Here is a 26485-nt window from a genome sequence, read left to right as displayed (position 1 = left end):
CCTTTTTTTGGTCCGCAGCAGAATCGGATCGCATGGGTGTTCACACCATGCGATCCGAGTTTGCAGATCGCACTGCGATATGCGAACTGATCTGGGGGTGTCATTAACATTTCACTGACACTCCCAGCAGTTCGCATAGGGCAGTGTGAATTGCCGCCGGGAGGCATGCGATGCGGGAACCCGCCGCGGATTCGTGGCGTTCCCGCATCGCTCCAGTGTGAACCCAGCCTAATAAGCGATCGTTTTTCTGACCGCTGTATTAGTGTCACAGGTGACGCTAGTTAGGCAGGTAGGTATTTAGGTTCGCCGCAGCTTTTTATAGCGCCAGGGACCCCCATATACTACCGCATAAAGCCCCCTGATTGCCCCCTAGTTAACCCTTTCACCAGTGATCACCATATAACTGTTACAGGTGACGCTGGTTGGTTAGTTATTTTTTTATAGTTTCAGGGCACCCGCCATTTATTACCTAATAAAGGTTTAACCCCCTGATCACCCGGCGGGTGTCATTTGTGACTGTAATAACTGTTAGGGCAGTTAGGGTTAGCTCCCTTTAGTTCTAAGGTACCCCCTAACCCCCCCAATAAAGGTTTAACCCCGTGATCACCCCCCGTCGCCAGTGTCACTAAGGCTGGGTTCACATTGCAGCGGTTTATGAGAACGGATGTGATTCGCACCGCATTGCAGTGCAAATCACATCCGATCTCTGTGCGATTCGAGTTCAGCCATACAGATAGTATGGCTGAATTCGCGTTGCACCCGCCGCACCCGCCGAAAACTCGCACGGGACCCTTTTTTTGGTCCGCAGCAGAATCGGATCGCATGGGTGTTCACACCATGCGATCCGAGTTTGCAGATCGCACTGCGATATGCGAACTGATCTGGGGGTGTCATTAACATTTCACTGACCCTCCCAGCAGTTCGCATAGGGCAGTGTGAACTGCCGCCGGGAGGCATGCGATGCGGGAACCCGCCGCGGATTCGTGGCTTTACCGCATCGCTCCAGTGTGAACCCAGCCTAATAAGCGATCGTTTTTCTGATCGCTGTATTAGTGTCACAGGTGACGCTAGTTAGGCAGGTAGGTATTTAGGTTCGCCGCAGCTTTTTATAGCGCCAGGGACCCCCATATACTACCGCATAAAGCCCCCTGATTGCCCCCTAGTTAACCCTTTCACCAGTGATCACCATATAACTGTTAGGCCGCGTACACACGGGCGGACTGTTCGCCCAACCTTGTCCGCTGAACAGTGTTTGGGCGGACAGTCCGCTCGTGTGTGGGCTTTCAGCGGACAGTTTCAGCGGACAGTTTGACGGACAAAGTCTTTCGGAAATTCCGAAAAACTGTCCGCTGAAACTGTGTTTGAGCGAACAGTCCGCCCGTGTGTAGGCTACTTTCGAAATGAGCAAACTGTTCCCGCTCGGAGGGAAGTCTGCTCATTTCGAGCGCGTGTGAAGGTAGGCGGGGCCCGCGACGGAGACGTCGCGGGCTCCGCCGCCTGGAATGGGCTTAAAGGGGAACCCCAACGCCGAAAAAAATCGGCGTGGGGGTTCCCCCAAAGTCCACAACAGACCCTTGTACGAGCACGCTACCCGGCCGGCCAGGAATGGGCGGCGAGCGAGCGCGCCCCCCCCTCCTGAGCCGTACCAGGCCGCGTGCCCTCAACATGGGGGGTGCCTTGGGGAAGGGGGGGCCGCGCGGCCCCCCCACCCCAAAGCACCTTGTCCCCATGTTGATGAGGACAAGGGCCTCTTCCCGACAACCCTGGCCGTTGGTTGTCGGGGTCTGCGGGCGGGGGGCTTATCGGAATCCGGGAGCCCCCTTTAAGAAGGGGGCCCCCGGATACCGGCCCCCCACCCTATGTGAATGAGTATGGGGTACAATGTACCCCTACCCATTCACCTGTGAAATAAAGTACAAAAAAAAACACAACACAGAGAAAAAATATTTTATTGCACAGCTCCGGGGATCTTCCGTCTTCGGGGGTCTTCTCGCCGGACTCCTCCGCTATCTTCGTGTAGCTCTTTTACTAGCGGAGGAGCCCGGCTTTCTTCCTCCCCGCCGCCGGCCTCTTCTCCCGACTTCGGGGGTCTTGTCCCCCTCTTCGGTTCTTCTGCCGGGCCACCGCGCCTTCTTATAGCTCTTTTACAGGCGGTGGCCCGGTCTTCTGTCGCCGCTGCCTTCCGTTCTTCTGTCGCCGCCTTCGGTTCTTCTGCCGGGCCACCGCGCCTTCTTGTAGCTCTTTTACAGGCGGTGGCCCGGTCTTCTGTCGCCGCTGTCGCCGTCGCCGCCTTCCGTTCTTCTTGTTCTTCTTCTTCCCCAGGAGATGTTGACACGTCGCTCTCTCCGGCCGGAATGCCAGAGCCGCGCTGTGCGGTCACTTATATAGTGACAATGGGGCGGTGTCACATGGTATATGTCACATGGGTTGGTCACATGGTGACCCCGCCCCCTTACGATGTCATAGTCCCCATGTGACATCAACCCATGTGACCAACCCATGTGACATATACCATGTGACACCGCCCCATTGTCACTATATAAGTGACCGCACAGCGCGGCTCTGGCATTCCGGCCGGAGAGAGCGACGTGTCAACATCTCCTGGGGAAGAAGAAGAACAAGAAGAAGAAGAAGAACGGAAGGCGGCGACGGCGACAGCGACAGCGGCGACAGAAGACCGGGCCACCGCCTGTAAAAGAGCTACAAGAAGGCGCGGTGGCCCGGCAGAAGAACCGAAGGCGGCGACAGAAGAACGGAAGGCAGCGGCGACAGAAGACCGGGCCACCGCATGTAAAAGAGCTATAAGAAGGCGCGGTGGCCCGGCAGAAGAACCGAAGAGGGGGACAAGACCCCCGAAGTCGGGAGAAGAGGCCGGCGGCGGGGAGGAAGAAAGCCGGGCTCCTCCGCTAGTAAAAGAGCTACACGAAGATAGCGGAGGAGTCCGGCGAGAAGACCCCCGAAGACGGAAGACCCCCGGAGCTGTGCAATAAAATATTTTTTCTCTGTGTTGTGTTTTTTTTTGTACTTTATTTCACAGGTGAATGGGTAGGGGTACATTGTACCCCATACTCATTCACATAGGGTGGGGGGCCGGTATCCGGGGGCCCCCTTCTTAAAGGGGGCTCCCGGATTCCGATAAGCCCCCCGCCCGCAGACCCCGACAACCAACGGCCAGGGTTGTCGGGAAGAGGCCCTTGTCCTCATCAACATGGGGACAAGGTGCTTTGGGGTGGGGGGGCCGCGCGGCCCCCCCTTCCCCAAGGCACCCCCCCATGTTGAGGGCACGCGGCCTGGTACGGCTCAGGAGGGGGGGCGCGCTCGCTCGCCCCCTTTCCTGGCCGGCCGGGTAGCGTGCTCGGACAAGGGTCTGTTGTGGACTTTGGGGGGACCCCACGCCGATTTTTTTCGGCGTTGGGGTTCCCCTTTAAGTCCATTCCAGGCGGCGGAGCCCGCGACGTCTCCTTCGCGGGCCCCGCCTACCTGTACACGCGCTCGAAATGGGCGGATTTGCCTCCGCCTTACGTGGGCGAGTCCGTTCATTTCAAAAGTTGAGCGAACTTTTTGGCAAACAGTTCGCTGAAACAGTCCGCTCAAAAAGTGCCGTGTGTGGCCATGTCCGTCCATGCTAATTTTGAGCGGACTGTTTGCCGAAACTGTTTGACAAACAAAGTTGGGCGAACAGTCCGCCCGTGTGTACGCGGCCTTACAGGTGACGCTGGTTGGTTAGTTATTTTTTTATAGTTTCAGGGCACCCGCCATTTATTACCTAGTCTCACTAGTGTACCCCTAAATTTAGGGGTGTCTACTTTCCAAAATGGGGTCATTTGGGGGGGGTTTGTGCCATCTTGGCATTTTATGGCCTTCAAAACTGTAACGCCCTTAGAAAGCCTGAAGGCGGTGCTTGGTTTTCGGGGCCCCGTACGCGGCTAGGCTCCCAAAAAGTCCCACATATGTGGTATCCCCGTACTCAGGAGAAGCAGCAGAATTTATTTTGGGGTGTCATTTCACATATGCCCATAGCATGCGTGAGCAATATATCATTTAGTGACAACTTTGTGAAAAAAAAAAAAAAAAAGTTTGTAATTTTCCCGCAACTTGTGGCAAAATATAAAATATTCCATGGACTCAACATGCCTTTCAGCAAATAGCTTGGGGTGTCTACTTTCTAAAATGGGGTCATTTGTGGGGGTTTTGTGCCATCTTGGCATTTTATGGCCTTCAAAACTGTAATAGGTAGTGAGGAGTGAAGTCAAATATTTACGCCCTTAGAAAACCTGAAGGCAGTTCTTGGCTTTCGGGGCCCCGTACGCGGCTAGGCTCCCAAAAAATCCCACACATGTGGTATCCCCGTACTCAGGAGAAGCAGCAGAATTTATTTTGGGGTGTCATTTCACATATGCCCATAGCATGTGTGAGCAATATATCATTTAGTGACAACTTTGTGTAAAAAAAAAAAAAATATTTATTTTTTGTCATTATTCAATCGCTTGAGGCAAAAAAATAAAATATTCAATGGGCTCAACATGCCACTTATCAATTTCCTTAGGGGGTCTACTTTCCAAAATGGGGTCATTTGGGGGGGGTTTGTACTGCCCTGCCATTTTAGCACCTCAAGAAATGAGATAGGCAGTCGTAAACTAAAAGCTGCGTAAATTCCAGAAAACGTACCTTAGTTTGTAGATGTGACAACTTTTGCGCAAACCAATAAATATACAGTTATTGACTTTTTTTTTTACCAAAGACATGTGGCTGAATACATTTTGGCCTAAATGTATGACTAAAATTGAGTTTATTGGATTTTTCTAATAACAAAAAGTAGAAAATATCATTTTTTTTCAAAATTTGCGGTCTTTTTACGTTTATATCGCAAAAAATAAAAATCGCAGAGTCAGTCAAATACCTTTAAAAGAAAGCTCTATTTGTGAGAAGAAAAGGACGCAAATTTCGTTTGGGTACAACATTGCATGACCGCGCAATTACCAGTTAAAGCAGCGCAGTGCCAAAGTGTAAAAAGACCTCTGGTCATTTACCAGCAAAATGGTCCGGTCTGAAAGTGGTTAAGCATATGTTCTAAAACTGTTTAATCAACGTAGGAGAAGGTGGTTGATTAAGACCCCTTTCACACTGAGGCACTTTGCAGGCGCTATAGTGTTAAAAATAGCGCCTGCAAAGCACCCTGAAACAGCAGCTCCATTCACTCCAGTGTGAAAACCCGAGGGCTTTCACACTGGAGCGGTGTGCTGGCAGGGCATCAGAAAAAGTCCTACCAGCAGCTTCTTTGGAGCGCATTAGGAGGGGTGAACTCAACACTCCTAAAGCGCCCCTGCCCATTGAAATCAATGGGCAGCACCGCCGAACCGCTGGCATGCGGTTTTAACCCTTTTTTTGCCGCTAGCGGGGGATAAAAGCGCCTGCTAGCGGCTGAATAGCGCCGTAAAAACGACGGTAAAGTGCCGCTAAAAATAGTGGCGTTTTACCACCAATGCCCGGGGCAGCTCAGTGTGAAAGGGCTCTTAGTTCAGAGTCTAAGAAAATATGTCATTAACTTTTCATTGGAGATGTCCTTAAAGCGGAGGTCCACCCTAAATTGGACCTTCCGCTCATTGGAACCCTCCCCCCCTCCGGCGCCACAATTGGCACCTTTAGGGGGGGGGGGGGTGCAGGTACCTGTACAGTACAGGTATCGGCACCCACTTCCGGCGTAGATTCTGCAGAAGGTACGCCCCTTTCCGAAGGTCCCCCCGCTGCCTGCTGGGAAACACACAGATCCCAGAGACAGCGGGAACCATCCTTATTGCGCAGAGCGACTCACGCATGCGCAGTAGGGAACCGGGAAATGAAGCCGAAAGGCTCCACTTCCTGATTCCCATACCCAAGATGGCGGCGGCAGTACCCGAGAGACGATCGAGAGATCGGCTTCGGGTGCCGATATCGCGGGCGCGCTGGGCGGGTAAGTGTCCCTATTTTAAAAGTCAGCAGCTGCAGTATTTGTAGCTGCTGGCTTTTTAAAAAAAAAAACGGCGGACTCCCGCTTTAAGGTAATTGTGGGGGTGTAATTATTGTAAAATTATTTTCTGATCGCCGAAATAGAAGGGAAAATATAAATTAAACAGTTTGTGTTTAGTATCACTTCAATAAAGATCCATGCTTTTGAGCTTTTGGGACATGTTCAATTCCTTCCTCCAGCATTGTACATTGTTGGAAGAAGAAACTTACTATGTTATGAAAGCATGCATCTTTAAAAAACTTATGGCTACCAACAAAGGGTATCACTTAAAGCGGTGTTCCGCTTAAAAAAATAAAAAATAAAATAAAAGTCAGCAGCTACAAATTCTGCAGCTGCTGACTTTTAATAATCAGACACTTACCTATCCCAGGGTCCAGCGATGCGGGGGGATCAAAGCCCCGCTCATCTCCCCCTCTGCTCAGCGGCGCCGGCATTTTAACTGTGGGCACCCACTGCGCATGCACGAGCCGCATGCCGTGACTGGCCGTGCAATCATCTGGGACCTGTTACGTGTCCCAGATGATTGACAAGAGGGAGGGGAGAGGCGATCTCTCTTCCTGCACCGAGGGAAGTGACATCAGGAGCCCAGGTGCCGAAGGAGGCAGACTCCGAGGGACCCCCTAGCAACAGGCATTTAGGGGTGAGTAAACTCCAAACTTTCCACATAAATGGATAGCTAACACAATACAAGTCTGTACATGTACTTGCACTTACCAGAATTTCGCTGCATTTCGTGTTGTTTTCCAGTGCCCTGAAACAGATTTAAAAAAATGGCTGATTTACAGATTTAGGTACATCTGTGCAGATGATTTTGGATCATGAATTTCGATCATTAAAACTTTGATTTGAAATACTGTAAAAAGAGATTGCATAGTTTTTCAGTGAGCTTTCCATAGAATAGATTGTATAGTCTTTTGAGCAATTTAAAGAACTGATAATACACACACACGGCCACTTTATTATGTACACTTGTTCAATTTCTTGGTACAGTAACACAAATTGCTAATCAGCCAATCACATGGCAGCAACTCAATGCATTTAGGAATCTAGACGTGGTGAAGCCGACTTGTTGAAGTTCAAACCGAGCATCAGAATGGGGAAGAAATGGCATTTAAGTGACTTTAAAGGTGGCATTGTTTTTGGTGCCAGACGGGCTGGTATGAGTAATTCACAAACTTATGATCTACTGAGATTTTCATGCACAACAGTCTCAAGGGTTTACAGAGAATGGTTTGAAAAAGAGAAAATATCCAGTGAGTGGCCGTTGTGTGGACAAAAATGCCTTGTTGTTGTCAAAGGTGAATAGAGAATGGGCAGACTGGTTAGACATGATAGAAAAGCAACAGTAACTAAAATAACCACTTGTTACAACCAAGGTATGCAGAATACCATCTCTGAACGCACAACTCATCGAACCTTGAAGCAGATGGGCTACAGCAGCAGAAGACCACACCGGGTGCCACTCCTGTCAGCTAAGAATAGGAATCCGAGGCTACAATTCACACAGGCTCGCCAAAACTGGACAATAGAAGATTGGAAAAATGTTCCCTGGTCTGATGAGTCTCGATTTCAGCTGCAACATTCAGATGGTCGGGTCAGAATTTGGTGTAAACAACATGAAAGTATGGATCCATCCTGCTTTGTATCAATGTTTCAGGGTGGTGGTGTAATGGTGTGGGGGATATTTTCTTGGCACACTTTGGGCCCCTTAGTACCAACTGAGCATCGTTTAAACGCCACAGCCTACCTGAGTATTGTCACTGACCATGTCCATCTCTTTAACCACTTGCTTACTGGGCACTTAAACCCCCCTCAGTCCCAGACCAATTTTCAGCTTTCAGCGCTGATGCACTTTGAGTGACAATTACGCGGTCATACAACACTGTACCCAAATGAAATTTTTATCATTTTTTTCCCACAAATAGAGCTTTCTTTTGGTGGTATTTAGTTACAGCTCGGAGTTTTATTTTTTGCTAAACAAACAAAAAAAGATGCAAAAAAAAAAAAAAATCATGTTTTAATAGTTTGTTATAAAATTTTGCAAACGGGTCATTTTTCTCCTTCATTGAAGTGCGCTGATTAGGCGGCACTGATAGGCTGCATTGGTGGGCACTGATGGGCTGCATTGGTGGGCACTGATGGGCTGCATTGGTGGGCACTGATAGGCTGCACTGGTGGGCACTGATAGGCATAGTTAAGGCGGCACTAATAGGCACAGATAAGGCGGCACCGATGGGCACAGATAAGGCGGCACTGATGGGCAAAGATGGGCACAGATAAGATGGCACGGATGGGTGGCACGGATAAGTGGCACGGATGGGTGGCACGGATGGGCACTGATAGGTACCACAGATAGATGGGACTGATGGGCACTGATAGGTGGCACTGATAGGTGGCTCTGATAGGTGGCACTGCTGGGCACTGATGGGCGGCACTGCTGGGCACTGATGGGCGGCACTGCTGGGCACTGATGGGCGGCACTGGGGTGCAGCACCTTTGAGGCAGATTGGGTGGCACTGTGGGTGGCACTGTGGGGTGGCACTGTGGGTGGCACTGTGGGTGGCACTGTGGGTGGCACTGTGGGCACTATGGGCACTGACAGGGGGCACTGACGGGGGGCACTTACTTTTTCTTTTATTTTACTTCAGGATGGCACTGCGGGAGGCAGGTGGGCACAGGCAGGTGGCAGGTGGTCCCTTTTATTGATGGCCGTGATCGGGACTGATGTCCCGATCACGGCCGCCGGTGATCGGCTTTTTTTTTCTCTCCTCGCGCTGTCAGCGCGAGGAGGAATAATAGCCGATTACCGGCTCCGTTCTATCACATGATCAGCTGTCATTGGCTGACAGCTGATCACGTGATAAGGGGTCGGGATCGACCCCTTACACGGATCGGTGATCAGGCGAGTCTCACGGACTCGCCGATCACAGAGCGCGCCGCGCGCGCCCCTCAGGGGGCGCGCAGGCCGCTCGTAACCAGGACGACGTCAATAGACGTAGTCCTGGAAATCTAGGTCCGCGCTAATGCCGTCATTTGGCAATAGCGCGGATCTGAAGTGGTTAAGACTACAGTGTACTCATTTTCTTTTGGCTCCTTCCAGGATAATGCACAAAGCTCAGATCATCTCACCACTGGTTTCTGGAACATGACAATGAGGTCACTGTACTCCAATGGCCTCCACAGTCACCAGATCTCAATCCAATAGAGCACCTTTGGGATGTGGTGGAATGGAAGATTGGCATCATGGATGTGCAGCCAACAAATCTTCAGGAACTGCATGATGCTATCATCAATCTATATGAAGAATTAAAGGGTTATAAACCCTCATGTTTTTTCACCTTATTGCATCCTATGCATTAAGGAGAAAAAACTTCTGATGCTGACTGGCCCTCCAGCCCCCCCGTTTTACTCGCCTGAGCCCATTCGTTCCCTCGGCGGAGACGTTCTGTACTTCTCTGCCCGGGGTTCTCGGCTTTTGATTGGATAGAGTGATAGCAGCGTAGCCATTGGCTCCCGCTGCTGTCAATCAAATCCAATTACGTGGGTGCTGGGGGGCGGGGCCAAGTCCTGCATTCTGTGTCTATTGACGCAAATGCTGGACTCAGGAGCGCGCACGCAAGGTAACCCAGGGTCCACGTTTCTCCGAGAGGGTTTACTGATGCGAGGAGGAGCCACGAGCGCCATTCGGGGGCCCCAGAAGAGGAGGATCGGGGTCACACTGTGCAAAACTAACTGCACAGTGGAGGTAAGTATATGTTTGTTATTAAAAAACAAAACAAAAAACAAAGGTTTACAATCCCTTTAAGGCAGTTCTGAAAGCAAAAGGGGGTCCAACCCAATACTAGTAAAGTATATCTAATAACGTGGCCGGTGAGTATGTTCTAATTCTTCTCCAGTCAATTAAAAAATATATTTTGCTGAGTTTCTTCTTTATTTTTCAGGATGTTGAAGTAGAGGCTGTATTGCTCTACAGGCAGGAGCTGACTGACCATTCAGCCACTCGGGCACTGCCTGAGGGCCCTGGGCCACTAGGGGGCCCCATCATGGTTGCCAGCCTCAGTAAAACCAGGGACAGTATGTAAATATCTGTGTTTTTTTTTACATGTGCCTCTGAAATGTCCCTTACCAACATCCTTTTGGTCTATCTGTGTATACTGTGTGTACATGTATGTGTAACCTGTGTGATTGTATACTGTGTGTGTGTGTGTGTGTGTGTGTATACTGTGTGGCCCCATAATCTCTGATTGCCTGGGGGCCCCATAATCTCCTATTGCCCGGGGGCCCCATGAGTTGTCAGTACGCCCCTGTCTACAGGTACAGCACCTTTTCAAATATGTATATCCATGTCATAGTTACCTAGAAGAATTTCCCTTTTCAGTCAAAACTCTGACCAAAAACTCTCCCTCGTTGCACTCCTCCAGAGACGGGATGATGATATAGTTTCCTGGAGGAAGGCTGGAGCAGATTACCACTTCTCTGTGATTAGCACAGGGCCCAGCACTGAGAACCGGCTGCAAGGAACATAGCTGGTCTTGAAACAGATATGCATGTGTGTCATCCCCCTGCAATACACAATAAAGAATGGCTATAAAGTCAAATGATGGCTCGCACAGTATCTATAAATGATAGCAAACAGTACCCCTGTTTATATCTATTTATAATCTACTCCAATATATTTTTTTATAAGGCTCCATGCACACTGGCCATTAAAATAATGTTATAAAAACACCAGTAGCTTTGCAGTCAGTCTTTCAATGTTTTTTAACCTTTTTACAATAGTGTGTAGCGTTTTTCTGCGTTCCCTTTTTAGCGTTTTTTTTTTTTTTTTCAATGGATCATAAATGTTAAAAAACGCTGGTGAGCCATGTTTTTGAGCGTTTATCGACGTTTATCAGTGTTTATGAGCGTTTGGCATTTTTTTGTGGTCAGAAAAACGACTCCTGAACACCAGTGTACCTCCACTTACACTGGACTGAACACTGTCAAGATTTTAATTGTTAAATAGATTTGTTAAAAGATTTGTGTCTCTGTTCAGAAGATTTCTTTACTCACTTTCTGTCCCATAAGAGACCTGTGACAAGGTCAGAAAGAGTGGGGAGAAACCTTCTTATGGAAACAAAGATAGCAAATACAAAATGCAAAGGTTCCAGTTGTTCTTCAATCTATGAAACACAAACATTTAACTGAAGTCTATGGAAACACCATTGCTACCTCCTATGACTTGACTTTTGTATCTCTTTTCTCCTTAGTATCATCTTCAACAACTCAGGCCCTCCATATTACCCATCAATACTACCCTATGAGCTCTTTCACCCTTCAGGGCACCAGTTGTATAACTGCCCCCTATTATAACAGTCAAGTCCCTCCGTGCTGAAGTTACTACAGTTTCTCAGATTTGTTTGTTTAAATGACTATCTGAATATGCACAGGAGATCAGCCATGAAAATGGAGACAGAAACTGGACGCTTCACATAAACAGTACTTCTAGAAAACACTTCCAGTTTTTCTTTCCTTTAAAGAGAAGTGCGGGATACAAAAAAAAACAAGCAATCATACTCACCTAGGTGGATGCAGCATCGGTCTGATGCTACATCGGTCCCCCGCTGCCTCTAAAGCAGAGAACTGAGTGATCAAAGACCGCTGATTTCTCACTTCTCAGTCTTCAGTGAGCCAGTTACTGTACTGGGCTGTGGAGGGGGCAGGAGTGAGTGGCTTAGGCTCTCATCGGCGCACCAAGAGGCTGATTCAGCTGTCAGTCAGGCACCTGGTTGAATCCCAACATTAAAGTCTGGGTCTCTTCAGACCCTGGACCATCAGCTGATCCCATGATCACCATGACTAAGCCCCGAGGGGTGGAGTGAAATACATTGGGGGCATGGCCTGGTGGGAGCCCAGGCTGAGTTTGTCTCTCCCATACCAACACAGGACACCATGGATGTGTAGCATCAGGGATGCTTTCTCTCTTTCGTCTAGTAACTATAGGAGCTGGGATGAGCTCCATCCCTTGCTGGCCCTGCAGTGGATGCGGCATCACCCACGCTACTTCCCACAGTGATTGAGCCTGAGTGGCACACTAACAAATCGTGGGTCACCTGGACCATCAGCTGACAGCCTGCTGTCAGCTGAATATGTGTCACAGGAGTCCCAGAATTAAGTGTACTCATGTGATCCCCAGGAGAAGTAGGGCCAAAAAACTTTTGGCCCTACTTCTACTTTAGGTTTTCAAAACACCCCTAGCCAGATCTGTTTCTTATGACTTTTAAAGAATATTCCATTTTGCATACAACAGCAAATTCAGGTTATATTTTTATCTTTATTGTCATAGAAGATTTTCTAAATATGTTCGTATTATGTATTATATACAGGCGACAAGTTTATTCAGCACTTTATTTATGGAACATTCACATCAGTTCCTGCCCTCAGGAAGCTTATAATCAAAAGCCCTGTACACACTGCTGTGCTATTGTGTTCTGAAAGGGGGGCGGCCCCTCTGCCAGAACACTCTGGTCAGCGCTCTCAGCCATTGGCTGAGAGGACTGATCGGGAGCTGGTGTGGCAGACCTTTTTTAGTCATGATCCTTCAACAGAAGCTGGCCCAACCGTCTGCCTTACACACGGGTCGAATGTTGGGCGGTTTCTACTGATATCGGTCGATGCCACCCGACATTCGGCCAGTGTCTACTAGGTTTTAGGGACCCATCTCATATGCATATATACATGCAAATACAGTACATACTAGGGCCAATTTCGACAAGAGCCAATTAACCCACCAGAATGTTTTTGGAGTGTGTACAAAGGGTGAACATGCAAGCTCTATGCAGATAGTGTTTGGACATGAGACCCCAGTGCTGAAATGCTGCAGTGCTAACCAATAGGTTACCTTAAATATATGACAAGCTACACGTTGTGTGGTTTTTCTTAACCTCTGGTGTTTCTGCATGATGGATACAATAAAGCTGCATGGAGTGTTTTCATTCCCTGAGAGTGACAGTGAAAATTGTGGGTTCATCCAATAACAATCTGTAAAGATATAAAAGACAAAAATCTGGACATGGAAAATAAAGAAATTAGGGAGGAAAAGTATTATTGCCTTTGAACTTTGGTGTTGGTCAAGAAGTCTAAGAATATAATGAACAGTAAGTAAAACAAACAAATGGGTCCCTCAATAAATCAAGCCCAACCTTTCCTTAGACGTCCAGATGACTGGACTGATAGTGTCCTATTTTGGACATATGAGAAAATCCAACTCACTGGAAAAAGACAATCATTCTCCAAAAAGCTGACGTAAAAAGAAGACAACTAGCAATGAAATAGCTGAATGCAGTCACAGAAAGTTTAAACATACCATTGCAATCACCGGAGACCCAAAGAGAAGAAAAAGGACTATCTACCTAGTCACCAGAAGTCCACATTGACTTGATGGCAACTTGGGGCACTTAAAGGGGGATGTGTAATAACTTTGTACATATTTTTGTTCTTTATTACGGTCAGGACTGTAAAATACATTTTATAAACCAAATGCACATGAAATATTGTAAAATAAATTTATGTATTCTCATAATGCGGCCCTGCTTGATTTTATTTGACCCTGGGAGCACTATTTCATCCACTGATACCAACAATTGGACTTTAACCCCCCCCCCCACACACACACAAGTCCTCCCAATGATACCAATAATGGGACATATTCCCTCCCAATGACACCAACAATAGGGCACAATTCCTCCCAATGACACCAAGGATAGGGCACAATCCCTCCCACCAACACCAAAGATGGGGAATTGATTTTTCCCACTGACATCGGGATCTTTACTCCCAATGGCCATAATCCACCCCACCAAAAGTCTGAAGGACAATATACTGGCCTTTTGTTTAAAACATTTGGAGAACCCTGCTATTGACCATTGTCACTGAGACAGAAAATGATGGGAGATCCAGAATTTAACAGCTGTGCCCAATGTAATTGCAGATCTGGTACATATACACCTGTGAATCCTTGTACAGTTTTCAAAATATACTTAGCCTACTGTTCTATCATGCACAAGAAATTACTAAAAATCAGTCCAAACTGTTCAGCATATACTGATTTATGACAGGAAGGATTTAAAGGGCCAGATAACCGGGTTATTATTTCCTTTCCTTCCTTAAGCTGGTATTAAAAACATAATTTCCTGTGGAAAATATTCTTCCAACACAAATGTGCTGATTTTTTTAATCAACTTCCTAGAAATCATTCACCTGCATGCCAGGGTTAAATAAGCAAGCTTTAAGGCCATCAGGTCTATTTATTAGGACAGCACAAAGAATGAGGATTTCTAAAGTACAGGAGCTCACATCAAGCAGTGAGGTTTTCTCTTATGCCGCGTACACACGATCGGAATTCTCGTCGGAAAAGCCTTGGATGGTTTTTCCGACAGAATTCCGCTCAAGCTTGTGTTGCCTACACACGGTCACACCAAATTCCAACTGTCAAGAAAACAGTGATGTACAACACTACGACGAGCTGTGAAAATTAAGTTCAATGCTTCTAAGCATGAGTCAAATTGTTTATGAGCATGCGTCAGAATATTGCGCGTCGGAATTGCCACAGGCGATCGGAATTTCCAATCTTTTTCCAGACGGAAAAATTGAGAACCTGCTCTCAATCTTTTGCTGGCCGAAAATTCCGCCAGCAAAAGTCCGATGGAGCCTACACGCTGTCACATTTTCCGATGAAAAGCTCTCCCCACGTCTTTTGTTGGCCGAATTTCCGATCGCGTGTACGTGGCATTAATGGACGTTCACCAGATTACAAAAATCACAGCAGTAAAATATAAATTCTTGCATTTGCCCAATACTCTTGTTAAAGGAAACCTCTGCTGAAGAAGGTATTTAAAGGCTGTCATTGTTGTCCTCCTTCTGAAGATGTTAACTGCCTAGCCCTAGCTATCTATGACTTCATTTTTTCTGAGTCACTGAACCAGAGCCAAATCCAGAGTGAAGTCATAACTCCTGGTCTGCATAGGTGTTCTAGGTCATGGTGAGAAAGCATTGATGCTAATACATCAATACAACAACCAGCTTTTTCAGCACGAAAGGTCGGCAATGGCTGCCGCCATCATTCTATCTGTACAGGACTGCTTTAAAAAGTTTTTGGTACACTTGCTATGTCCATGCAAACAAGCCCTAAACAGGTGGGGGAGGCACAGGCCAAATACTAGTTTAATCTGGGCCTGTACCTCAGCAGCACTGGAAAATTAACAGTTTCACTTTACTGTATGGAGCATAAAGGTATATGTACATACCTTCCATTTGCTCCCCCAGCACACCAATCTGCCGGCAGGCAACTGGAGATCCCTGTATATTTTTGGAAAGTTATGCAAAGTTGTGTACAGGGAAACATTTGAGCCTGTGGGGGCGTGGCCTGACCAGGCATGTGAGCAGACCTGCTGCACGGTGATCCTGTAAATAACCTTTTCCTCACAAGCGGTTCTGTCCGGATTTCACTGCCCGCTGACCCATCCGGACCTGTTGGCTACCAGAACCAAGCTGATGCTAACCCGGGGGAACCAAGGAGACGCTGCGGCGTGCCAAGCTGTCCAAGATGGCACCTGGCAGTTATAGACTCCTAAAACACCATGAGGCATGGAGAAGAAAACAGAGTGGGAGCAAGGTAAACAAACTCCAGAAGCCCAAATAACAGCCCAGGGATATGCTCTACTATACCCAAAAGCTGTCTGGCCTTGTTACTCACCCCTGAATGCTTCCCAGTGAAACACACTCTCCCAGAGCCTACAGACAGGGAAGATGCAGGCTTGCTAGATGACACAATGCCATTAGACCTCTACATCTCTCACTGACCCTACGCCTGATCTATTTGATATACCTTCAGAGGATAATGCTCAACCTTTGCTCAGAGAGATCCTGCATGCAGTTCACAAATGCACTGCCTCTGTGGATGACCTGAAAGAAAAGTTTGGAGGGCTGAAGGAAACAGTGTCCCTCCTCCGTCAAGACCTTCAGAAGATCAGGGAAAGAACCACTGCAGTGGAGGGCAGGGTGAGCGATGTGGAAGATCGGCTGCCCCTGCTTACTAGGGATGTTAGAATGGTTACCCAACAGGCCTTCCAAGTCCTAAACAAAACAGATGACATTGAGAAACACCTGGCAACCCTCCCAGATCAGTACTAGCCAGGCTTCTGAATTACAAGGATCAGTGGGGTTGTGCTGTGCCTGGCCAGAGAGAAGGGAGCCATTCACTACAATGGCACCAAAATCTCGTTCTACCCAGATTTCTCTGTGGAGGTACAAGGCAGACGATCGAAATTTGCGGATGTCAAGAAGAGATTGCAAAGGCTACAGCTATCCTATGCTATGTTATTCCCAGCTAAGCTGAGGGTAACAGCCAGAGGTATGAATTAGTTCTTTGAAAATGCACAAGAAGCAGCCATTGGGCTGGATCAAAATGGGCAAGTTCTTCGCTGCCGCGGACGTGAAGATGGTGGGGGATGATACCCTGATAGGAAATACAAGGAATGGGGAAATGATGGGCGCTAAGTTCCCCATACAGTTTGCCTTTTACAGAGGAACTATTTCTGCAATTTATCCACACTTTTCACTTTTTGTTGGTTCGGCTGCTTACATCGGACCACATGAGAGATGCTACCGTGTTGGTTGCTTATGAACTATCTGTGGTCATGGGTTACATGGCCTATGTTTCGAGACCCGGTTGGCACGAGAAGATGTGGTAGAACATATGCCTTACCTGGGAAGCCTTAGCTGTGTCCAGTGACCATGGCTGTATCCCAGGATGTCTTTTGCTTCAGTTTGTGTTTATTCTTAAATTTATATGCTGCACAGTTGCGAAAAATTGACTGCCTCCTATCCACAATATTTTTCCAATGTACAGCCCCCTTGAGATGCATGCTATGCGTAATGCATTTTATTCTGATTATTCCAGGTTATCAACGTGCCCAGACTGGTTGGCCAGTTAAGGGGGGGCTGCTGATGTGCACTGGACGTCCTTGTCCGTATATATATCTATGAGTATGCAATGTCATCCACACCCATTGTGTCTTGGAATGTCCGAGGAGTGAATGATCCGCTGAAATGGACCATGAACTCATCTTGCTTATGCAAATTCCACCCAGCCATTATTGGCCTGCAGGAGACTCACCACCTGGGGGACAATGTGAGGTTCCTGCAATATGCATGGGTTGGCAAAGAATATCACTCCACCCATTCTGCCTATTCCCACGGAGTAAGTGTACTGATACACAAAGCGTTGGCCTATCAGGAGCTTAACTCCCTGGTAAATGCCTCTGGCAGATGTGTATTTTTATACTGCAAATTGTTTACCAGGACCTTGCTTCTATCTTTTGTATACATTCTGTCCCCGTTCTCGCGGAACGTATTGCAGTTGCTGCTGTTGTTCCTGGACAACAAGCCCAATGTTCCGTGTTAATTATGGGAACTTTATTTGCTATCTAGACCCCAGATTAGATCCCCCAACCCCCCCCCCCCACCAGGGGTGGTAGGGGGACAGCTCTTAGCTGCTTGCTTTCTGAGATAGGCTGGATGGATATATGGCGCAAGCGCAATCCAGGTACAAAACAATTTTCATGTTTTTCCAGAACCCATGGCTCGGTTTGGTGATCTACATGAGAAGATCATGTTGTATGCTGACGACATGATGCTTTTCCTGGGGGACACCAATGCCTCATTAGCCAAAGTAACGGCCATGATTTTCAGTTTTTGGCACTACTCTGGTCTGACCATAAATTGGTTCAAATCGCCCTTAATGGTGCTTGACGGGGATCGGGAGGTGGAACTGCATTAGTGACCTCATTCAAACACCTAGGAATACAAATATCACCCAGACTCGCAGACTAATGCCCATTAAATGTGTACCCCCCTGCTATCTGATTGCGGGACAAAATTAACACCTGAAAATATTCAGAGTGGTTAACACCCTCTTTAGACACTTATTGTGGAATACAGGTCCCCCCTAGGATCAAACTAGAGCAGTTGCAGTAACCCAAAGACAGTGGTGGATTGGCAGTGCCCAATCCATGGCTATATTATATTGCAGCCCAAATGAAACAAGTCCATGGCCCATGATCCAGTGGGCTCCTCAGCAAGGTTGATGCTGATCGGCTCTGGAGCGGTTCTGATGGGTCTGGAGGCAAAGATGCTTCATAAAACAGAGGCCTACCCTTACTCTACTTCAAATCTGGAACAAGGGCAAACAGATGCAGGGGGTGGTAGGGTTTACTGAATCCCGATATGGGATAACCTCTCCTATGCCGAACTGGCAAAACTCAAACAGGGACTCGAGTGGCGCTCCTTTGGTATACCTTTGCTGTTCCACATATTTTGGGACAGCAAGCTGCTGTCTTTCCCTGAGCTACAAAATAGGTTTACTCTGCCACCCACCATGTTTTACCCCTATCTCCAGCTCAGGCATGTTGTGGGGGCGCAGGGGGATGCTAACAACTGGGTTATGTCCAACAACCCTATTTTCCACCTCTTACAATCAGGCAATGAAACCAAAGGGACCATCTCACATTGTTATCAAATGCTACTCACACACCATTTAAGATCTCACCCCACTAAGGCAGCGTCCCTATGGGAAAGTGACATAGGGCCACTCACGGGAGACCAATGGGAGGAGGCCCTGCAATCACTACCTTCTCCCTTAACATTGCCCAAAAAATATCCCAATTATACATTGTGCTTCGGGTGCACTACACCCCACGTAAATTACATAAGATGGGGAGGCTGGCAGAACCCCTGTGCAGCAATTGCAGGCAGCACCAGTGGGATCTCATCAATCTGCTCTGACACTGCCCAAAGCTCCACCGATACTGGAGTGCGGTACTTTGCTTAATCAAGTGTTTCAGATGAGCATCCCCTTAGACCCAACTCACTGTATCTTGGGAGTTTTGGAGGAGGTAATTCCAGAGGAGATGGTGAGAATAGCATTCTTTAGGGCACAGTTTCAAACCCAAAAACTTATTTTGATGAGATGTAAGTTGATAACACCGCCCACAGTTGCCTCGTGGATAACACACATGGGGAACACTTTGGTCATGTAAAAATATATCTATCAACACAGGGGAAGCCGAGGTAGATTCAAAAGCATCTGGTCACCATGGCTGGATACCCCTGGGCTAAGTCCCAGGGAACTGGTGCTGTCCAGAATCTTGCAATGCCCGACAGGGAGATCTTGACGTTCTAGGGTTTTCTCAACACCAGCTGTAATGTATATGTCTCTGTGATTCAGCGTAGTGTGGACTTGAAGGTCGTGCTGCCTCGATTAAAGTTAAGGGCACTAGGATAACCGTTGTAACTATAGATATTTGCAAGTGCATTATTTGTACATTGAAAACTGTCTAATTTGTTTAATAAACACCTTTTGATTAAAATAAAAATAAAAAAATTTTGCCTGTGATTGGCCATTCAAGAAAAAAGCACTGCATTGTGGGGACTGGAAGGCAGGGTGAGTGTCACATGTACCTACATACTTGAAAGTACCAGGTATTTCTCAGGTGGGCTAATAGCAAAAAGGAGGCAAATTAAGATCAAGTACCTTACGCCCCATACAGTAAAGAGAACCTGTCCCAGTAAAAGCAAATCACAGGTCCACTTCAAGAAGACGACAGTGGTATATCTTTCCCGCTTCAAGTGACAAAGACACAAGAAACCTGTGAGACATGGAAGTACCCATCAATTACCAGAGGTAGGGCTGCCCCCTGCTGAAAGTCCTTTCACCCAGCGCCCTTCATACATCACATACTCCCAGGGTTTAGCAGCACTGTCAGTTTCCAAGAGGCTCTGGGGTCCCAAGTGACAGATCTCCAGAAAGTGGAAATTTGCTTTGAAATCTTCAACTGCAATCCTGCATTTAGAAACACAATATTAGCACTAGGCACAGCAGTATAGCAATCTGATCACCATTAAATGACACAATTTCACCTTCGACACATTACTTAAAAAATATTACATGACACTAGTTTATGATTAACAATAAGTTACAGAATAGAGCCTTAAAGTAGATCGATTATTTTAGATATTTTTCCTATAGCCATGCAATTTTTTTTTTTTGTAAGCTGACCGATTTCCTGGTTGGAAAGCAGCTTTAAACAGATTTATTTCTTTGTCAAGGAGAGGAATATGTAAGAAATTTTGTTCCAAGTGAAGCTATGTTGTCTTTAAAAATATAATTAGGGAACCAATTTACAATAATGAGATCATTTTCATTTTTATTTTAGAATCGGTAATAGATTCCATTTGCACTAAAAGCCAAATGTTTGACAACACCTGACCATCATACCCAATGGCTAACTGTGGACACTCCTCCAAATGACTGATTTCAAATGTTTTCAGTGTAGGGTACTATATACGCTACAACATACAAAGACTTTTTAGACAATTGTGTGATTCCAACCTCGTAGCAACAATTTGGGGAAGGCACATACTGTTTCAACATGACCATGCCCCCGTGTACAGAGCCAGAAACATAAAGACTTGATTTCCTTTGACCTCATGATTCTAATTTGCTCTGACATGCACTGTGAGCTGTAAGGTCTTATATAGACAGCTGTGTGGCTTTCCTAATCAAGTCCAATCAGTATAATGAAACACAGCTGGACTCAAATGAAGGTGTAAAACCATCTCAAGGATGATCAGAAGAAATGGGCAGCACCTGAGTTAAATATATGAGTGTCACAGCAAAGGGTATGAATACTTAGGACCATGCAATATTTCAGTTTTTCTTTTTTAATAAATCTGTGAAAATTTCAACAATTCTGTGTTTTTCTGTCAATATTGGGTGCTGTGTTAACATTAAAGCGGAGGTCCACCCTAAAGTGGACCTCCGCTCATCGGAACCCCCCCCCTCCGGCGCCACAATTGACACCTTTCAGGGGGGAGGGGGGTGCAGATACCTGTACAGTACAGGTATTCTGCACCCACTTCCGGGATAGCTCTCTGCGGAAAGGGGCGTAGATTACGCCCCTTTCCGCAAGTGCCCACCCCTTTCCGCAAGTGCCCCGCTGCCTGCTGGGAAACACACAGATCCCAGAGGCAGCGGGGACCGTCCTTATTGCGCAGCGCGATTCGCGCATGCGCAGTAGGGAACCGGGAAATGAAGCCGAAAGGCTCCATTTCCTGATTCCCATACCCAAGATGGCGGCGGCAGCACACGATAGACGATCTAGAGATCGGCTTCGGGTGCCGACATCGCGGGCACGCTGGACAGGTAAGTGTCACGATTTTAAAAGTCAGCAGCTGCAGTATTTGTAGCTGCTGGCTTTTAAAAAAAAAAAAAAAAACGCGGAGTCCCGGCGGACTCCCGCTTTAATGAGGAAAAAAAATGAACTTAAATGATTTTTGCAAATGGCTGCAATATAACAAAGAGTGAAAAATATAAGGGGGTCTGAATACTTTCTGTCCCCACTGTATATTTTGACAGACACACACCAAAATATTTTGGAAAGTTTTCCCAGAACAGTAAATCCACAAATGGAGGGGTGGGAATTTCCATGGATGTCCAACAAATGGGGGTATGGTTGTGAAAGTCAGGTGTCCACAAACTTTTGGCCGTATAGTATATTTCCTTTTGAAAGTGAGGCTCAATACTGGAAACAAATTTGTCATTTAGACCCCTTTCACACCGGGGCGTTTTTCAGGCGTTTTTCATGCGCTTTAGCGTTAAAAAAAGCGCCTGAAAGAAGCTGCAACTGCAATCCCAATGTAAAAGCCCGAGTGCTTTCACACCAAGGCGCTGCGCTGGCAGAGCGTCAAAAAAAAGTCCTGCAAGCAGCTTCTTTGCAGCGCTTTTGGAGCGGTGAATATAACGCTCCTAAAACGCCCTTTCCCATTGAAATCAATGGGAAGCGCTTGTAAAACGCCCGAAAAACGCCTGAAAAACGCTATTGGCAGCAGCGTTTTGTGGGCGCTTTTAACCCTTTATTTGGCCACTAGCAGGGGTTAAAAGCGCCCCATTAACGCTCAAAAAACGCTGGTAAAGCGCTGCTAGTTTAAGCGGCGCTTTACGAGCGTTTTTCGGGCGCTGACATTTCACATTGGGACTGCAGATGAGGCTTCTTTCAAGCGCTTTACAGGCGCTTTTTTTAACGCTAAAGCGCTTGAAAAACGCCTGAAAAACGCCCCAGTGTGAAAGGGGTCTAAGAGTCAAATGTTTATCTTGGACTTTTAAGATAATATTTAAATTGACATTTGTACCAGAATTCTCCATCCTCTAGAACTACATTCTCTGGCAGCTCGGAGTCAATCACAGTATTCCATTCTGGTCCCCTGAGAAAAAAAACACAGGATTGTCTTTTCAACAGTTCTGGCAGCTCCACCTTCAAAATGACAAAGACATAAACATCCTACCCATCTCTCCAAGGTCCAGTCCACTCAGTGTGTCCCCAAGGGTTCCTGACCTGGAGCAAAGATACTGGCCCATTTATGGTCTGAACCTGCAAGAAAGGATCAGGTATTGGATGGAGCTAAATGTATAAACAGCCACCAAGATGTATCTTGAAAAGAGTCCTCTGCTTTGCTCCTCATGGAGGAAATGATTAGTGGGGTCTGCAAAGCCAATTTAGGCCTCTTTCACATTATCAAACTTGGTGTTCACTAAAGGTTGTGAACACTAATGCAGTGTTTCGACATCAAACATGGAGTAATCTTTAAAAAAAACTATCAGGGCTCAGGGAACCCCTGCTAACAATTGCTATAGGTATACCTCACAATACATTAAAGTGGTTGTAAACCCTTACAACACACTTTGACCTACAGATAAGCCTAGATTAAGGCTTACCTGTAGGTCCAAGAAATATCTCCCAAACCTACTCGGTTTAGGAGATATTTGGCGAAAGACAGGCACCGGTGTCTACGGCGCATGCGGCACAGTGCGCCTGCGCGGGAGTGACGGCTTCGCCGAATGACAGCGGCGGAGCAGCGAGACCCACCGAGAAGATGGATGCGCCGGACTACAGGGGACAGCGGTGACATCGCTGGCTCCTGTGTCAGGTAAGTGACACATAATGGACTACTATGCGATGCATAGTAGTCCATTATGCTTTACCTTTGCAGGGAATGAAAGAGGAAGTAAACCCATCAGGGTTTACTTCCTCTTTAAAATGATGGTCACTGGGAAGAATGCTCCTTAGGCGAGAGATCCACTTCTATAAAACCAGCTTGCTGGCATTTTGTTTGTGGTCATTAGGTAGACCAAAACCTCCCCCTCCGACAGATAACTAAAAAGAATATTGTTAACAGTGGTTACTTATCAAAGAGACAGAATTGATCATTGCTTAGGAACCCCTAGCACCCTTTGGAGGAACCCTAAGGTTCCATGAAGCCCTGATTGAAAATAGCTGCTCTAGTATATTAACTCTTGCCATTAAGCACACTTTAGTTATTACTGGAGAGTTTACCCGAATATAATTTTAAAGAATAAGTTCACCTTTGGGAACATGCAGCATGTTCCCACTATTGCAGTGGCTGCCTGCTCCACTGCCTTCAGTGACATCAAGCAGGGGATCTTCTCCCGCTCGCGGTCACTATTTTAGAGAAAAAAAAATGCTCCGCCCAGCCACGTTATTCATTCACAGAGCTCTGTGAATGGAGAACTAAAAGCTTTTGTCACAGAAACACTGGCAAGTCTGTGGGAGTCCTGCATGGCACCCACGATCTGCTGATTGCGTAAAAAAATAAAAATAAATGCACATTTTTTAACCAGCAAAAAGATGTGCATTTGTTAGATTTTTTGAAAAGGTGAACTTATTCTTTAATGAAATTTGCGTTTACACGCTTACGCTACCATATTTTCATGATTTTACTTAAAGTGTATTTGCAGAAGCTATAGTTCCTAGAGACAGGTTTCCTCAGAGAGAGGGGAAGTAATACACAGCCAATACAGGTGCTGTATAATGGTACCTGTGTGTAACCAGGGTAGTTGTTAATAATATTAATTCATTATTAATAATGATGCATATATGATGTTGTGGCAAAATGTAGTGATAGCAGCAACTATCCTTCTTTACACCTTGCAACCATATCTGCCCACCCTCTTCTGCAGCCCTGTCATCACTCCTTTCCTCTACCCATACCATTTCTACCCTTCTGCAGCCAAGCAACTCTTTGACAAGTAGAGACAGAGCCTACAACTGTGCCCTCAAGCAGCCTGAACTTGCACAGCTCGTTTGTTCCATAACAGCGTCAATCCTCTTCTAGCCTAAGTAAGCATTACTGATGGATTGCATGTGGGTCAGGATGGCAGGACCAGATTAAGAACATCACGGGCCTGGTGCTGAGGATTTTGATAGGGCTTTTTATAAAAAATAAAAATAAATATGCACTTTTTTGGTTATAACAAATTAAATTAACCACTTCATCCCCGGAAGGATTTACCCCCTTCCTGACCAGAGCAGTTTTTACGATTCGGCACTGCGTCGCTTTAACTGACAATTGTGCGGTTGTGCGACGTGGCTCCCGAACAAAATTGGCATTGTTTTCCCACAAACAGAGCGTTCTTTTGGTGATATTTGATCACCCCTGTGCTTTTTATTTTTTGTGCTATAAACAAAAAAATAGCAACAATTTTGAAAAAACATTTTTTTTACTTTTTGCTATAATAAATATCCCCCAAAAATATATAAAAAAACATTTTTTTTCCTCAATTTAGGCCAATACGTATTCTTCTACATATTTTTGGTAAAAAAAAAAAAAAAATCGCAATAAGCATATATTGATTGGTTTGGGCAAAAGTTATAGCATCTACAAAATAGGGGATAGTTTTATGGCATTTTTTATAATAATTTTTTTTTTTTTACTAGTAATGACGGCGATCAGCAATTTTTATTGTAACTGCACATTTTTGGGGCCATTACATTACAATACAGCGATCAATGCTATAAAATTGCATTGATTACTGTAAAAATGTCACTGGCAGTTAAGGGGTTAACCACTAGGGGGCTGGGAGGGGTTAAGTGTGTCCTAGGGGAGTGTTTCTAACTGTCTGGAGGATGGGCTGTGTATGTATGTATGTATGTGTATCACTGCTCCCGATGATAGGGAGCAGAAGATCAGTGTCCTGTCATTAGGCAGAACGGGGAAATGCTGTTTACATTGGCATCTCCCTGTTCTTAAGCAGATTTACTTTAGTTGAACTAACAAAAGTGTGCCCATTCTAGAGCTGGTAACATTGAGGACATTCAATATAATTTTAAAGAACTGTTTTGGTGGGTAAGAGGCATAAAGGAGGAGTATGGTTGGTATAACAGTGGGCACTATGTATATGAGATGAGTGTGCAGGGTATGACAATGGGTAGTATGCACAGCAGACGGGTGTGGAGGGTATGCCAGTGGGCAGTATGTACAGGAGAGGAGTGTGGAGGAGAGGAGTATGGGGGTATTACAGTGGGCAATATGTACAGGAGAGGAGTGTGGTGGGTATGCCAGTTGGCAGTATGTACAGGAGGAGTGTGGAGTGTATGATGTGGGCAGTATGCGCAGGAGAGGAATGTGGAGAGAAAGACAGTTGGCAGTATGTATAGGAGAGCAGTGTGGAGGGTATGACAGTTGGCAGTATGTACAGGAGAGGAGTGTGGAAGGTATTATGGGGGCAGTATGCACAGGAGAGAAGTGTATGACAGTGGGCAGTATGTACAGGAGAGGATTGTGGGGGGTATGACAGGGGGCATTATGTACAGGAGAGGGGTGTGGAGGGTATGATGTGGGCAGTATGTACAGGAGAGAAATGTGGAGAGAAAGACAGTTGGCAGTATGTATAGGACAGCAGTGTAGAGGGTATGACAGTGGGCAGTATGTACAGGAGAAGAGTGTGGAGGGTATGACAGTGGGCAGTATGTACAGGAGAGGAGTGTGGAGGGTATGACAGTGAGCAGTATGTACAGGAGAGCAATGTGGCCGGTATGACAGCGGGCACTATGTACAGGAGAGGATTGTGGGGGGTATAACAGGGGGCACTATGTATAGGAGAGGAGTGTGGAGGGTATGACAGTGAGCAGTATGTGTAGAAGAAAAGTGTTTGACAGTGGACAGTATGTACAAGAGAGGAGTGTGGAGGGTATGACAGCGGGCACTATGTACAGGTGAGGAGGATGAAGGAATCTGGGAAGAGAAAATTTAAAGGGTTGTGGAAGGATGTTTAGGGACTGTGTAGTGGTTAATCGTGCCATACATGGATTGAAATTAAGCCAATTAAGCAGAGACCAGCCATGTATGGGCTAGCTGGTTGTACACAAGTCAATCTATGAATTGACTTGGGTACAATCAGCCTGTCAGGTTTTTCCCAAAACAATCAGTGCTGCCAGCTATAGTTAGCAACTCTGATCATTGTATTCTGTGGGTAGGGAAGGCTCCCCACTGGCTGAACACAATAACACTGCAGGAGTGATTTCCCCATCCACAGGTCAGCAGGTGAGAGGGTGTATGGGGATAAGCTGGGGAGAGAGGTTTGTC

At 46.5% G+C, this 26485-nt stretch overlaps 1 protein-coding gene across 4 annotated transcripts in view; it reads right to left on the bottom strand.

Moving 5' to 3' along the window:
- Nucleotides 1–26485, bottom strand: part of LOC143981923 (calpain-1 catalytic subunit-like) — a 116048-nt gene that overhangs the window by 52176 nt on the left and 37387 nt on the right. For all 4 annotated transcript variants that reach the window (XM_077480192.1, XM_077480177.1, XM_077480184.1 and 1 more), the window contains 6 exons: nt 22388–22473; nt 22235–22306; nt 19723–19886; nt 12888–13027; nt 10364–10569; nt 6722–6758 (listed from right to left, as the gene is read on the bottom strand). In XM_077480192.1, the coding sequence (XP_077336318.1) occupies nt 6722–6758; nt 10364–10569; nt 12888–13027; nt 19723–19886; nt 22235–22306; nt 22388–22473 (705 nt within the window). The remainder of the gene's footprint in view (nt 1–6721; nt 6759–10363; nt 10570–12887; nt 13028–19722; nt 19887–22234; nt 22307–22387; nt 22474–26485) is intronic.

Source organism: Lithobates pipiens, unplaced genomic scaffold (genome assembly GCF_037356315.1).
Source record: "Lithobates pipiens isolate NorthernLeopardFrog02 unplaced genomic scaffold, aLitPip1_a1.2 Scaffold_1, whole genome shotgun sequence".
Classification (NCBI taxonomy): domain Eukaryota; kingdom Metazoa; phylum Chordata; class Amphibia; order Anura; family Ranidae; genus Lithobates; species Lithobates pipiens.
Note: the sequence above shows the minus strand (reverse complement) of the source record. Positions and strands in the feature narration are given on the sequence as shown.